This window comes from Mauremys mutica, chromosome 10 (assembly GCF_020497125.1).
Source record: "Mauremys mutica isolate MM-2020 ecotype Southern chromosome 10, ASM2049712v1, whole genome shotgun sequence".
In the NCBI taxonomy this organism is placed as follows: Eukaryota; Metazoa; Chordata; order Testudines; family Geoemydidae; genus Mauremys; species Mauremys mutica.
The window spans coordinates 68,738,511-68,751,687 of NC_059081.1; the positions used below are offsets into that span (position 1 = coordinate 68,738,511).

At 47.0% G+C, this 13,177-nt stretch overlaps 1 protein-coding gene across 1 annotated transcript in view; it reads right to left on the reverse strand.

Annotated features, from left to right (window-relative positions):
* Positions 1-8,353: 8,353 nt before the first annotated feature.
* RAMP1 (receptor activity modifying protein 1) overlaps positions 8,354-13,177 on the reverse strand; it is a 141,182-nt gene continuing 136,358 nt past the window's right edge. Inside the window, exon 3 of the mRNA XM_044978512.1 lies at positions 8,354-9,149. Within this exon, the coding sequence (XP_044834447.1) occupies positions 8,894-9,149 (256 nt within the window). The 3' untranslated portion in view covers positions 8,354-8,893. The remainder of the gene's footprint in view (positions 9,150-13,177) is intronic.

Below are 13,177 nucleotides of genomic sequence, written 5' to 3' on the forward strand. Positions count from 1 at the left end.
CTTAAACACAAAAGAACAGCTTACAAGAAGTGGAAGATTGGACAAATAACCAGGGAGGAGTATAAAAGTATTGTTCAGGCATGCAGGTGTGAAATCAGGAAGGCCAAATCACACTTGGAGTTGCAGCTAGCCGGAGATGTTAGGAGTAACAAGAAGGGTTTCTTCAGGTATGTTAGCAACAGGAAGAAAGTCAAGGAAAGTGTGGGCCCCTTGCTGAATGAGGGAGGGAACCTAGTGACAGAGGATGTGGAGAAAGCTAGTGTACTCAATGCTTTTTTTGCCTCTGTCTTCACAGACAAGGTCAGCTCCCAGACAGCTGCACTGTGCAGCACGGTATGGGGAGGAGGTGACCAGCTCTCTGTGGAGAAAGAAGTAGTTCGGGGCTATTTAGGAAAGCTGGACGAGCACAAGTCCATGGGGCCGGATGCGCTGCATCCGAGGGTGCTAAAGGAGTTGGCCGATGAGATTGCAGAGCCATTGGCCATTATCTTTGAAAAATCATGGCGATCGGGGGAGGTCCCAGATGACTGGAAAAAAGCTAATGTAGTGCCCATCTTTAAAAAAGGGAAGAAGGAAGATCCAGGGAACTACAGGCCAGTCAGTCTCACCTCAGTCCCTGGAAAAATCATGGAACAGGTCCTCAAGGAATCAATCCTGAACCACTTAAAGGAGGGGAAAGTGATCAGGAACAGTCAGCATGGATTCACCAAGGGCAAGTCATGCCTGACTAACCTAATTGCCTTCTATGACGAGATAACCGGCTCTGTGGATGAGGGGAAAGCAGTGGATGTACTATTTCTGGATTTTAGCAAAGCTTTTGATACAGTCTCCCACAGTATTCTTGCCAGCAAGTTAAAGAAGTCTGGGCTGGATGAATGGACGGTAAGGTGGATAGAAAACTGGCTAGATGGTCGGGCTCAACGGGTAGTGATCAATGGTTCCATGTCTAGATGGCAGCCGGTATCAAGTGGAGTGCCCCAAGGGTCGGTGCTGGGGCCGGTTTTGTTCAATATCTTCATTAACGATCTGGAGGATGGTGTGGACTGCACCCTTAGCAAGTTTGCAGATGACACTAAACTGGGAGGAGTGGTTGATACGCTGGAGGGTAGGGATAGGATACAGAGGGACCTAGACAAATTAGAGGATTGGGCCAAAAGAAATATGATGAGGTTCAACAAGGACAAGTGCAGAGTCCTGCACTTAGGACGGAAGAATCCCATGCACTGCTACAGACTAGGGACCGAATGGCTGGGTAGCAGTTCTGCAGAAAAGGACCTAGGGGTTACGGTGGACGAAAAGCTGAATATGAGTCAACAGTGTGCCCTTGTTGCCAAGAAGGCTAATGGCATTTTGGGTTGTATAAGTAGGGGCATTTCCAGCAGATCAAGGGATGTGATCATCCCCCTCTACTCAGCACTGGTGAGGCCTCATTTGGAGTACTGTGTCCAGTTTTGGGCCCCACACTACAAGAAGGATGTGGATAAATTGGAGAGAGTCCAGCGGAGGGCAACAAAAATGATTAGGGGGCTGGAGCACATGACTTATGAGGAGAGGCTGAGGGAACTGGGATTGTTTAGTCTGCAGAAGAGAAGAATGAGGGGGGATTTGATAGCTGCTTTCAACTACCTGAAAGGGGGTTCCAAAGAGGATGGATCTAGACTGTTCTCAGTGGTAGAAGATGACAGAAAAAGGAGTAATGGTCTCAAGTTGCAGAGGGGGAGGTTTAGGTTGGATATTAGGAAAAACTTTTTCACTAGTAGGGTGGTGAAGAACTGGAAGGGTTACCTAGGGAGGTAGTGGAATCTCCTTCCTTAGAGGTTTTTAAGGTCAGGCTTGACAAAGCCCTGGCTGGGATGATTTAGTTGGGTTTGGTCCTGCTTTGAGCAGGGGGTTGGACTAGATGACCTCCTGAGGTCCCTTCCAACCCTGAGATTCTATGATTCTATGATATTATAGCCAGTTTTCACTGGGTTAGGCATGTGAAGGCCTTGTAATTCTAGTCTGTGTTTGCTAGGCTATACCTGAGTGGTCCTTAGCCTCCATATTAGCTCTTTCTGGTCTGCTGGTTCAATGCAGAACTGCTGCCCTGTGAGAAGAGGTTTCCTGGTCTCCTCATGGGGGCCTAAAGTTAGGTATCGACAAGTCTGAAGTTTGGGCTTTGACCTCTGCTAACCTGAGTGTCCCCTCCCGGAGAATGGAGGTAGCACTCACCCGTCTTTGTGAAGAGCTTCGCCATTCTCAGATGAGCAGCTTTACATAAGCAGGCCTGACAAACCTGCTGCTTTTCCCAACAGATGCCAAGTGCTCAGCATTTTCTTCCAGCCTGCTGGGAAGCGCAACCAGTCTGCTGCCAAACTCTGGGCTGGACACAGGAGAGGTGAAGGCTATTTCAAGTGACATTCACCTTTGTGTAGAGGGCCAAATGTAACAGAACATACATCTGTATTCGCACCCTACACGCCACTGTAATAATCTTTGTACAAAATATGCCTTGTGAGGTATCATTTGAAAACTAATCACTCACTGGTCAATGTGTGTGTAGCAACATTACATGTAAAGTTAGGAATTCCCGCTGAATAATGTTGGTAGCAAACATTCAAACCCACATAGCCCCAGTTAAGATCTGCCTGACCAGTCCTGTCATAACAGAGGAATGTGTGTTTACCTCAGTTTAAATACAAGTTGTAATCAGGGTTCTCAGACAACAAGAGGCAGAAGACAGGAGACAAGAGAAAAAAATAATAATCAGTATTTCACTTAATAGAGGTGAGAAAAAACACTGTGCAACCTCTTTCACCACCAAACACCATGCTGCCTTCTTTACTGCTTGAATGAACCTTAAACTAGGGGTAACCCACAGGAAAATGTATTTCAAAGGGGGGACTGGACTATAAAAGTGAGAGGCAAAAACACCCCAAGTTCTCTCTCCCTCCCCATCTCTTCTCTTCACTTAAGGCGACAAAAGAAAAAGGATGTTGAGAGCAGATCCTGGCCTGGGAGTTTGGTCAGCAACATTACTGGAAGTGTAGTGAGGGACTTCACCTTGAACCAAGTCCAATTTGTTACGTTTAGTAGCAGGAAGCATTTCCTCTTTGTTTCTCTGGTGATGATTTCTGACTTTAATGCCTTATGCTTGTACTCCCTTAATCTCTCTCTTTGTAGTTAACTAAACTTCTTATTCCTTAATCAAAACAAATCCAGTGTTGTGAACTGTGTGAGTAACACCCTTTAGGGGAGCAAACTGTTGTACACTAATCCCCCTAGTGGGGCAACAGACCTGGTATATCTGGACTGTCCAGGAGAGAGTTGGACAGCGCAGAACACGTTTTGGGGGGAAATTCGGGACTGGGAGTGTGTTGGGGTCACCTGCAAGTTGTAACCGAGGCTGCTGGAAGCCAGTGTAGCTGGTGTTTGCTGACAGGTTGCTGGATCAGGGCTGTGGCTATACAGAGACACTCAGGCCGTGACCTGCACATAGGCGCTGACTCTGTGGGTGTTCCAGGGCTCAAGCACCCACTGAAAAAAATAAGGGCTGCTCAGTCCCTACGAGCCACAGTCATAGGTGCCACGTGACTCTTGCGTTTGGGGAGGCTGGGCAGGAGCACTGGAAACTCCCTAGATGTTGGGGGCGGGGGGGGGGAAATCAACGCCCAGACTGTGGCCTGCCTGCTCCTCTCTGCCGAGGCCCCCTCACCCACTCCTCTCTGTCCTCTCCCGCGAGCCCTCCCAGGTACCCGTGATAGACACATTCAATAAGTAAGTGTATAAATATGCTGAAAATAGCCTCTCCCCAAACTGGCAGAGCCCCCTCCCAAACACACACCTCTCCTCAAAAAGCACCCACCGCCGCCTGCGGACCTACATGCTGTTTGGCTGTTTGCAAGGAGCCCAGGTTGGGAGCTGCAACGGCACAGCTGAGGCACCGCAGCTTGCTGGACACAACCTCTCACTGGTCTGGGTTGCACCCCAGCATGTCATTGCCCCCAGCCTAGAGCGCTATTATGTTCCCAAAATAAGCAAGAGGAACATGGGTCCTGCACTGGGCCTCTGTGCAGGCATGACTAGCGCCCGAGAGGATGTGTGTATAGAAGTGGCTTGGGGATAAAATGGTCGCTTCTCAGAACGTGTTAGCTGATTTCTGATCCCCCTCCCTAAACTCACAAGACAGAAGTCATAAGCTAATGCTTCAAGCCTGGTGTTTTCATGAGTTATTCAAATTTACAATCCACTGCTTGTTTGGGTACATTAACGAGTATATGGAAGTGTTAGGGATTATTTAATTCTCACTTGTGCATTCAGCCAGTAAGGAGCTAACTCGTTATATGGCACACGGGAAACACCCAGCGACATTCTAAAGCATGAGCTATGAAAGCAAATAGCATAAACACACTAGTGCAAATGATTCTCAGCTGCTATAGGCCAGGGCTGCTTACTAGCTTCACAGAAGAGCCCATATAGTGCATGCTTTTCTGCCAATTACTCCATGCAAATAAAAAGGAAAAAAACACTCAGGAAATACTGTGTCATTTCTCCCGAGGCGAGACAATCATTTAAAAGCGCTTTACAATATTCTTAGTTAGTATGCAGTGTGGTTTAGCCCAAACAAGCTCATTCTTACCCAGCAACACAACTTAAAAAGCACATTTAAAAGGAGAATTTTTATACTGGTTTGAATTTACATTGAAATTAATAAGTCACTATGCTTTGCTAAGAATCTGAAGGTGCATGTCTGTGCATGGCTTCTGCTCTCACAGCTCAGCCCTCACCTCCTCCACAGAGAGTAACCTCATAATCCTGTGGACTGAAAAGATCAAAGAGTACAATTTTGAAAAGCGTTTACTAATTGACTTAGATGCCTAAGTCGGTCAGACTCACCATCCCAGGGTGCCGCCTCATGGCAAGACTCAGCACTACAGCCCTTCTGCCTCACCCTGGTCCTCCGGCGGCTTGTGCAGCAACTTGGGCTTCCAGCTAGCTCCCACCCCTTCTGGGGTAACAAGGCCTAGCTCAAAACTCAACAAAACATCTTCACCCCCCACTCAGGCCACCACAGACTCCTCTCCCAGGCTCTGCAGGGTTCCTCCTCACTGTAACAGAGCACTGCCTCTCAGGGCTTTCTCCCTGGAGGGCTGGCTCCTCCCAAGCTTCTACCCCACAATCTTTCTTCTCCCAGGTTTCCTTTAGGCATCTCCTTCTCCCTAGTTCCCCTCAGGGACAATCCCAAGGAATCTGTTTCTCCCTGCAAGCCCCTCTGTAGTTCCTTTGCCAGAGGGGAAGAGAACTCCCCACTACTGCTCTCCTGTAAGTAAAGCCCTGTGCTGCTACAAGAACAACCCATTTGGGTTCTTCCCAGTGGGATCTAATCCTTAATGAGCCATGTCCTCTCCAGGTGCCACAGCATGGGCTAATTGGGCTCCCTGTAACCCTGTCACTGCCAGTGTGGGCTTTATACATCACAAAGTCAATTAGATGCTTTTCAAAATGAGGTCCCCCCGTGGTTAGATATAAAGGTGGTCCTGCAATGTGGGTGCTGGGTCTTATAACTCTGCTGTCTTTCAGTGGAGCTCTGTAACGCCCCCGCCCCCACCTTGAAAAAGAGGAGACGGTGGCAGCAGGAAAGAAAAATGCTGCAGGACACCAGAGAAGAGGAGGGTAAAGAATCCAGCGCTGGGGAGCCCATCCAGCTGGGATCTGTGTGAGATTCAAAAGCATTTGGCTAGGACTGCAGTGGGAAGTGCTCATCCCTTTTGAAAAATCAGGCTTGGGGCTCAAATCCTCAGAGGAATTTAAGTGTTTAACATCCATTGATTTCAATGGGAGTTAGGCACAAATACCAGGACCTGGTCTTAGGAACCTAACTTTAGGTGCCCCTTATTGGAAATGCGGATGTTTATTTTTCATGCCACTGTGCGTGAACCATTTAGTTAGAACAGGCATGTACTGCTGGCTGAATGAGCCCCTTTGAGTGGCTGCTTAAATTCCTGTATCTTCCACAGTACAAGTAGAAGGACCCCAGTGGCCAAATGAATCAGGCATTTACCGCCTAACCCAAAGATTGTGGATTCAAGTCCCATCTGGGCTAAAAAACTACAACTATAATTTGTTCTCACCCAGATCTAGGCTCCAGTGGGCAGAAAAGTTCTTGTTTCCAGGGGAAGTTGTTGCTTTCTGAATCACCCTGTCCCTGCTCCATGACAAAGCTGTTCTCCTCAGAAACCCCCTCTCATCTTAACCCCTTTGGCAACGTGCTTATTCCTTATTACAGAATACTGTGAAATATTTCAAATTTTCATAGACAATGTCATGCTGCTTTGGTCTGGAACAAAATACACATTTTCCACTAAGAGGCCCAGGGCCATGAATCTTGATTTAAGGACAAGGAGATTTGACTAATGACAATAAAAATAGTTTTGCCATCTTCATGCAGTATGAAAACAGCACAAAAGCATTTAAACTGCAATATCTCCATATTTTATCATAACTTATCGAGCACCTTCCATGCATGTCATAAGGCTGAGCAATAAGCAAATGGAATGGTATAGCTCAACCAGCTTAAACTGCTGTCAACCCCAGTATAAGGGACGTATCCTACTAACAATGAAACCAACAGCACCCTCAGGGGAGGAAGGATAGCTCAGTGGTTTGAGAGCATTGGCCTGCTAAACCCAGGGTTATGAGCTCAATCCTTGAGGGGGCCATTTAGGGATGTGGGGCAAAAATCTGTGAGGGGGTTGGACTAGATGATCTCCTGAGGTCCCTTCCAACCCTGATATTCTATGGTTCTCTCCTTTTCCCCCATCCTCTACATACCACTCGCCCCTTCAGTGGGAGCATGATTATTGGGACCTAAATACAATTTTCATTGGAGAAGGTGTTTTGAGTTTAGAGAAAGTGAGGGACCAGGATGGAGATTAGCAGCCTAGAGGAAGCACAAGGCTCATTGTAACAGCCACCTGGAGAGCCCATGGAGGTGAGGAGAGCTTTCCAGGATTGAAGCTGCATTTCTGTTCCCTACAAATCTTGGAATAAGTCAGTTTTCCAATAATATTTTGGGGTCTCAGCATTGGCCAATGGACCATTCACTAGAATTAGTGGAGGAAAATGAATCAAGGAAAACAACCTAGAAGAGAAACAGTTCTGCTTCCAAGACCTTATTCTGTTAGGAACAAGCAGTGCTTTTGCTATAACCAACTGCTGTGTTCAGGGGCGGCTCCAGGCCCCAGCACGCCAAGTGCGTGCTTGGGGCAGCATGCCGCGGGGGGTGTGCTATGCCGGCTGCCGGGAGGGCAGCAGGCGGCTCCAGTGGACCGCGAGACCAGCGGACCCTCTGCAGGCACGCCTGCGGGAGGTCCACCAGAGCTGCCTGCCGCCCTCCCGGCGGCCAGCATAGCGCCCCCCTGTGGCATGCCACCATGCTTGGGGCGGCGAAATGTCTAGAGCCGCCCCTGACTGTGTTCATCCACTGTTTCAGTGCCATGTCTCACTGTGTTTTGCTTCATTGCTTCCTGCACCTGCCCCTCATTCAGACTGTGGCTGGACACTTAAGGTGTTTGGGGACTATAAAATGTGATGTGTTCTACGGTTGTGGAGGAAGGGAGCATGACTCTGTGTGTGGGTGGGTGTTAACACTGCCTGTCAATCTTGGAGACAGTCAGAAATCTCATGAATAAGATTCTAGAGTGGAACAAACTTGCCAACAATATGTATGATAATTACTCATGCTAACGTGTATAGCAGCTTCCTCCTGACAAGTACCACAAAGAAGGAAGAGTAGGCTTGTGGTGAAGGCCCCAGACTGAGCTTTAGGCTGCATTCAGTTCCCAGCTTTGCCGCAAACTCCCTGGGTAAGTCACTTAAATCTATCTGTGCCTCAGTTCCCCATGGAAGAATCTTTCCTTTCCCCCTCCCTCTGTTTAGATTGTAAGCTCTCTAGGGCTGGGATTGTCTTTTGTTATGTTTGCACAGTGCCTGGCACTATGGGGCCCTGATCTTGGCTGAGGTATCTAGATATCCCTTAGATATTATGAGAAACTTTCTAACTATCAGCATACTTAAGCTCTGGAACTGGCTAACAAGGGAGGTTGTGGAATCTGCATCAGTGAAAGTTTTTGAGAACAAGCTGGACAAATACCTGTCAATGATGGTTTAGGTTTACTTGGCCTTGCCTCAGAGCAGGGGGCTGGACTTGATGACCTCTCATGGTCCCTTCCTGCCCTACATTTCTACAGTTCTATGAAACAATAAGAGAAATAACTTGCAAAAATCTCTTTTAACCTTGAAAAGTCTGGTTTCTGTGTAGCTAGGCAGTGCGGCAGTATTTCAGTACGTTATAAGCAAAAACTGACAACAGCAGTTTGCAAAGTAATCAAGGGTTCCTTTAATTAACAATGATAGACTTCAGAAGCATTCAAGCCAAAACTCTGCAAGAAATAAATTATAATAATTAGATGTCTACAGAACGGTACCTCAACCGATCCATCCTGTGGCTGATTACTGATTAAGTGTATAAACACTAATTGTTACATATAGAACTACCTTTTCAATTAATTGTCTTTATAAATGATTTTTAAAATGACCAAGTAATTGGTTTGCAAGAAGTGCTGCAGTGACCGAGAGTAATTATTGAGAAGTGGCATTAGTCCAAAGCATGTCATCTCTGCCTGAATAAAGGGTTGTTATCCAGAGGAAATGTATATAGGTACAGCGCACCTCTCTGGTCAGGACAGTGTTAAACGTCAAGTGTGCACTGTTCTTTCTCCACATTTTGCCTTAGGGTTACCAAGCTTCCAACGTGCTGCTGATTCCACAAGGGCTTGCTGAGTCTGACAGAGAGGGATTATTCCACAGGAAGATAGGTCTCGATTGATTTAGTGAGATCCTGGGGCACGCTAGCTTACACAATGCCCTCGCTCCGCTTGCTCCGCCACACCACCAGTGCCGTCATGAGCAGGGTGATGAGGATGGGGACCACAAGGAACGGGTATAGGATGTTGTTCGGTGGGTCGCGTAGAGATCTCCCAGAGAGGGAGCAATTTTTGAAATAGTGCTTGTGAATGGCTATGAAGAACTCGTCCACCAGCTGGTTCGGCCAAAAGCAAGCTAGTTTCTCGGCTATCAGGAAGGTGCAGTTGGTAAGCTCGACGTAGGAGCTGGAAAAGAAGAAGGCAATAGTCAGAAAGCTAGATGAGTTCAGAGCTGTCATTCACCAAACAGAGTGAGCTAAAACACCTCCAGGTTTGTTCTGCAGAGATGCTCAGCACCCAAAACTCTGCCTGGCAGCAGTGGGAGCTGCTTTGAAAACTGGGCCTCTCAGCTCTAATTACACTGGACACTATCAGCCAAGCCTGAGGGCTGGATCCTGTGAGGTGAAAGGACCCTCAGCTCCCCCTGGTCTTAGAAGCACGTAACAAGCCCAAGATCTGAGACTGCCGAGCTTGTGGGATCAGATGCAGTCACAGCCTGAGGTGATGAGACCGCAAGTGCTTCATGCTTGACTGAGCAATAATGCAAAAATGTCAAGGAGAGAACGGTGAGGGGTATTCACTATGCTAACTCGCTCCTCAAAAAACACTCCAAAGGGCTTTAGAACCTAGATTTGTGAGGAAAATAAAACAAATTAATGCTTAGAAAAAGATCAGCAAACATCACAGTTGATGACATCCATAGCTCAGGGGAAAGCACCAACGGGGGTGACTGAAATGCCTTCACTGTACATTTACAGCATATCTGAGAACAATAGCAATCACCAGCTCTGATCGACCACTGGCTAATGAGCCCCCAAACCCACAATTCTTCATGTTGGAAGCAGACAGGATTTCACATGCACAAGAGATCCAGACAATGAATGCAAAACTTGTGTTCCTTTTCAAGCTGTGCTGTTGTCAGGTTGGGCATGTGACGGGTTTGGGCCCTTTGGGGTGTCACCTGATGTGCTGAGACACCACTGAGCCTGTCTATTCTTCCAGCCTGGGTCCCCTGTACCTGGCCTTGCTGGGTTAGGCTCACAAGCCTCTTCCAGCCAAGCACACAGGCAGGGCCACACCCAGCTGCACAGAGAGACAGAGAAGATTCAGCCTTAGGGGCTCGTCCCAACACCCTGGTGCCCACTCCCTTTAAGGGGCACAAATCCAAAGGTTTTATGAAATTCGCCCCCTCCCTCAATGTGGAGGGAGATATGAATTTTAAGTGACTATAAAAGATAACAGGCAGAACAAAGCAGATTACTGACCAAATAAAGCAAAATATGCAAGCTAAGCTCAATGTACTTAAGAAACAAGTTACAAAATGTAAATTCTCATCCTAAATGTTATTTTAGGCAGGTTGCAAAGTTTCTGTGGGTTCAAAGTTCCAGTGATATTCCTTTTCAGACTGGACCGCTGTCTCAGTCTGGACTTCCCCCCTCCTCCTTCCCTTCAGATGGCTTTTGCAGTCTTTCTTCTTGGGCAGACAGGCCATGGAGAGGAGTCGTCCTGTGTGCCTTCCTCCCCACCCTTAAACAGGATTTACATAAGGCGGGAATCCTTTGTTTCCCAAACTTGACCCCCCTTCCTTTCCAGTGGAAAGTTATAAGAAGTCCCAGGTAATGTTTAGACCGCCTGACTCTGTAGCATCACAGCGTCCATGAGTCAGTGGCAGTATGGAGTGTCCGTCTGCAGGAAGGCCGAGCCTTTCCACAATCCATTGTCTGCCCTGTCTGGCTTTTCCATTGTTGTACCTGAAGCGTTAGCAGGGGCCATCACCCAAAGTAGCGTAGTTGAAATACAGATACATAGTCAATATTCCTAACTTCAGATACAGAAATGATACAGGCATACAAATTGGATAATCACAGTCAGTAAATTATAACCTTTCCAATGATATCTTACAAGACCCATCTAACATAAAGTACATCTCAGTTATGTCATTCATATTGTAAGCATGTTTTCATAAAGAATATGGAGTGAAATGTCACAGTGAATTCTATAGCATTTATAATATGATTTTTGGTGGATGTGTAGGAGAGTGACTAACCCTAACCCTTGATTTGATTGTAATCCTTGCTATTAGTTCTCTTTTATTACGGGGTGCAAAAAGGCCCTTTATGCTAGACCCCCCTCTTATTTATATTGCATATTAGAGTGTACTTTTTTTAGTAATCCTCTGATACACTTGTAACTTAAATGTATCCCTACTATACTAAACAGCTACTGAGATTTCAAGGCAGCTTTTAAAAATAGTCTGTTTAGCATTAATTCTCCAGACAGGTTTTTCATTCCCTCAACTGCAGACCAATAAAAATTCATGACCAACGTTTCCAGTTTCTGCAAAGCCAAGAAAGAATACTATGTTCAATCTATGTTGAAATATATTATTTTGACAAATTAAGCACTCTGCAAAAATTAGTGGTAACCAGTAGGTAATACCTTTCCTAAACTTAATCAGCATAAAAAAGTATCTCAAGGTTTCCTCTGAGCATCAGTACAGTAGAACCTTGATTTTAATTAACCCCCATCTTAGAAAAGACCAGCTATACAAACTGTTTTTCCTGATATTTTGGGGGAGAGGCTTTGTGTGTGTGTATGGGGAGGGGGTTGAGGGTGGGGAGGGAGGGGTGGAATCGCATAACGTAAGTGATGTTGATGAAGAAAAAGTCCATGATAGTAGTGAAATATCCGAGACTTCTTGTCCTGGGAGATTTCAACAGACACATCAACAAGGCTGTGGATGCGAAAGCCAGAAAATTCATCTCCTCACTTGTCTCATCTCTGGTCCAACCCACATGGCAACTGACTTGATTTTTGGCCTAGATGTCAAGACAGAGGACATCACAACCCAGCCACTGTCTTGGACAGACCATCACCTCATTAAGGCAGTGGTCAGAGACTTTCCAGGTCCCAGGTCACAAGATGGACCAAAGATCCTGATTCGATTACGATGACTCATGCACTCCAACAAATTGCAACACTTGCTAAAGGACAACCTCGCCCACAGGACGAGGAGTCGAGGACCTGGTAAATAGTTACCATTCTACACTGGTCTTGGCCATTGACATACTGGCCCCCCAAGCGGCTCCTTCCTCTCCACCACCCACACAGATCTCCCTGGTTTTCTGACACCCTGTGGCAGATGAAGAGAGGGGCAGAAACTCAAGCACCAATGGTAGGGAAACAAAGGCTGATTCAGACAGGATGAAACATAACTTATTTCTCAAAGCCTACGCTGAGCCTGTATTACAGGCCAAACGAACCTTCCAACCAGCCTCCACTGAGGCTGCCAAATCCTTCCCCAAGAGTTATCCAAGGTGGTAAACAGAATCATTAATCCTGAGTCACTGGAATCTGCATCAGAGCCCAGTACCAAGCACTGCCAATACCAGTACCAATACCCACCAATCAACAGCCCACTGGCACACCCAGAGTTCAGTACATTCACTCACCAAGAAGTTCAGGACATCTTAAAGGAGTCTCAACCCAAGACTTGTGAATCTGACCCATGCCCATCCTGTCTTGTGAAATGAGTCATGAGCAACTGGTGCCACTCCTGATCGAAATAGCCAATGCCTGATTGACAGAAGGTATCTTCCCTTTCTCCTTCAAACACAATAGTCTGACCAACACTGAAGAAGCTCAACTTGGATATTTCAGTTCTAGCTAACTATGGCCCCGTGTCAAACATTCATTCCTGCAGATACAAGCAGGAGCAGATGAACTCCTAGTGGCAAATGCTGGGTTCACGCAAAGGTCTTTAGTAAGAAACCCAAAGGTTAGATCATCCCTTGACATCTTTTCCTGAGCAAGGCAGTGTGGGGAAGGCTTCTCCACCCCCACATCTTGGGTCTGGTGTGAAGCACAGCCCCTGGAAGCCAGTGGGTGGGGCGGGGCTTCATTTCCACTTGGGGAGCACAGCAATTGGCTAGGTGCAAGGGGGAGCAAACTGCACATTTGCAAGGGGTTGCAACAAGTTACTCCCTCCTCCTCATCCTCTTAATCCTTCCTTCCTTCCTCCCCCACCTCGTCTCCCCCGTCCCCAAAAAACCAAGAGGGAGCAAAGGTGTGTGTGCTGCTGCTCGCGGCTGTGCTGAAAGGCACAATCTAGCCCCTAGGAAAGAAAAAGAAACCCAGAAAACCTAAGGGACTAATTCTGCCCTCCGCCCCTCATTGTGAAGCAGAATCCCGTTGCAGAGGGGCAGCTGGCTTGG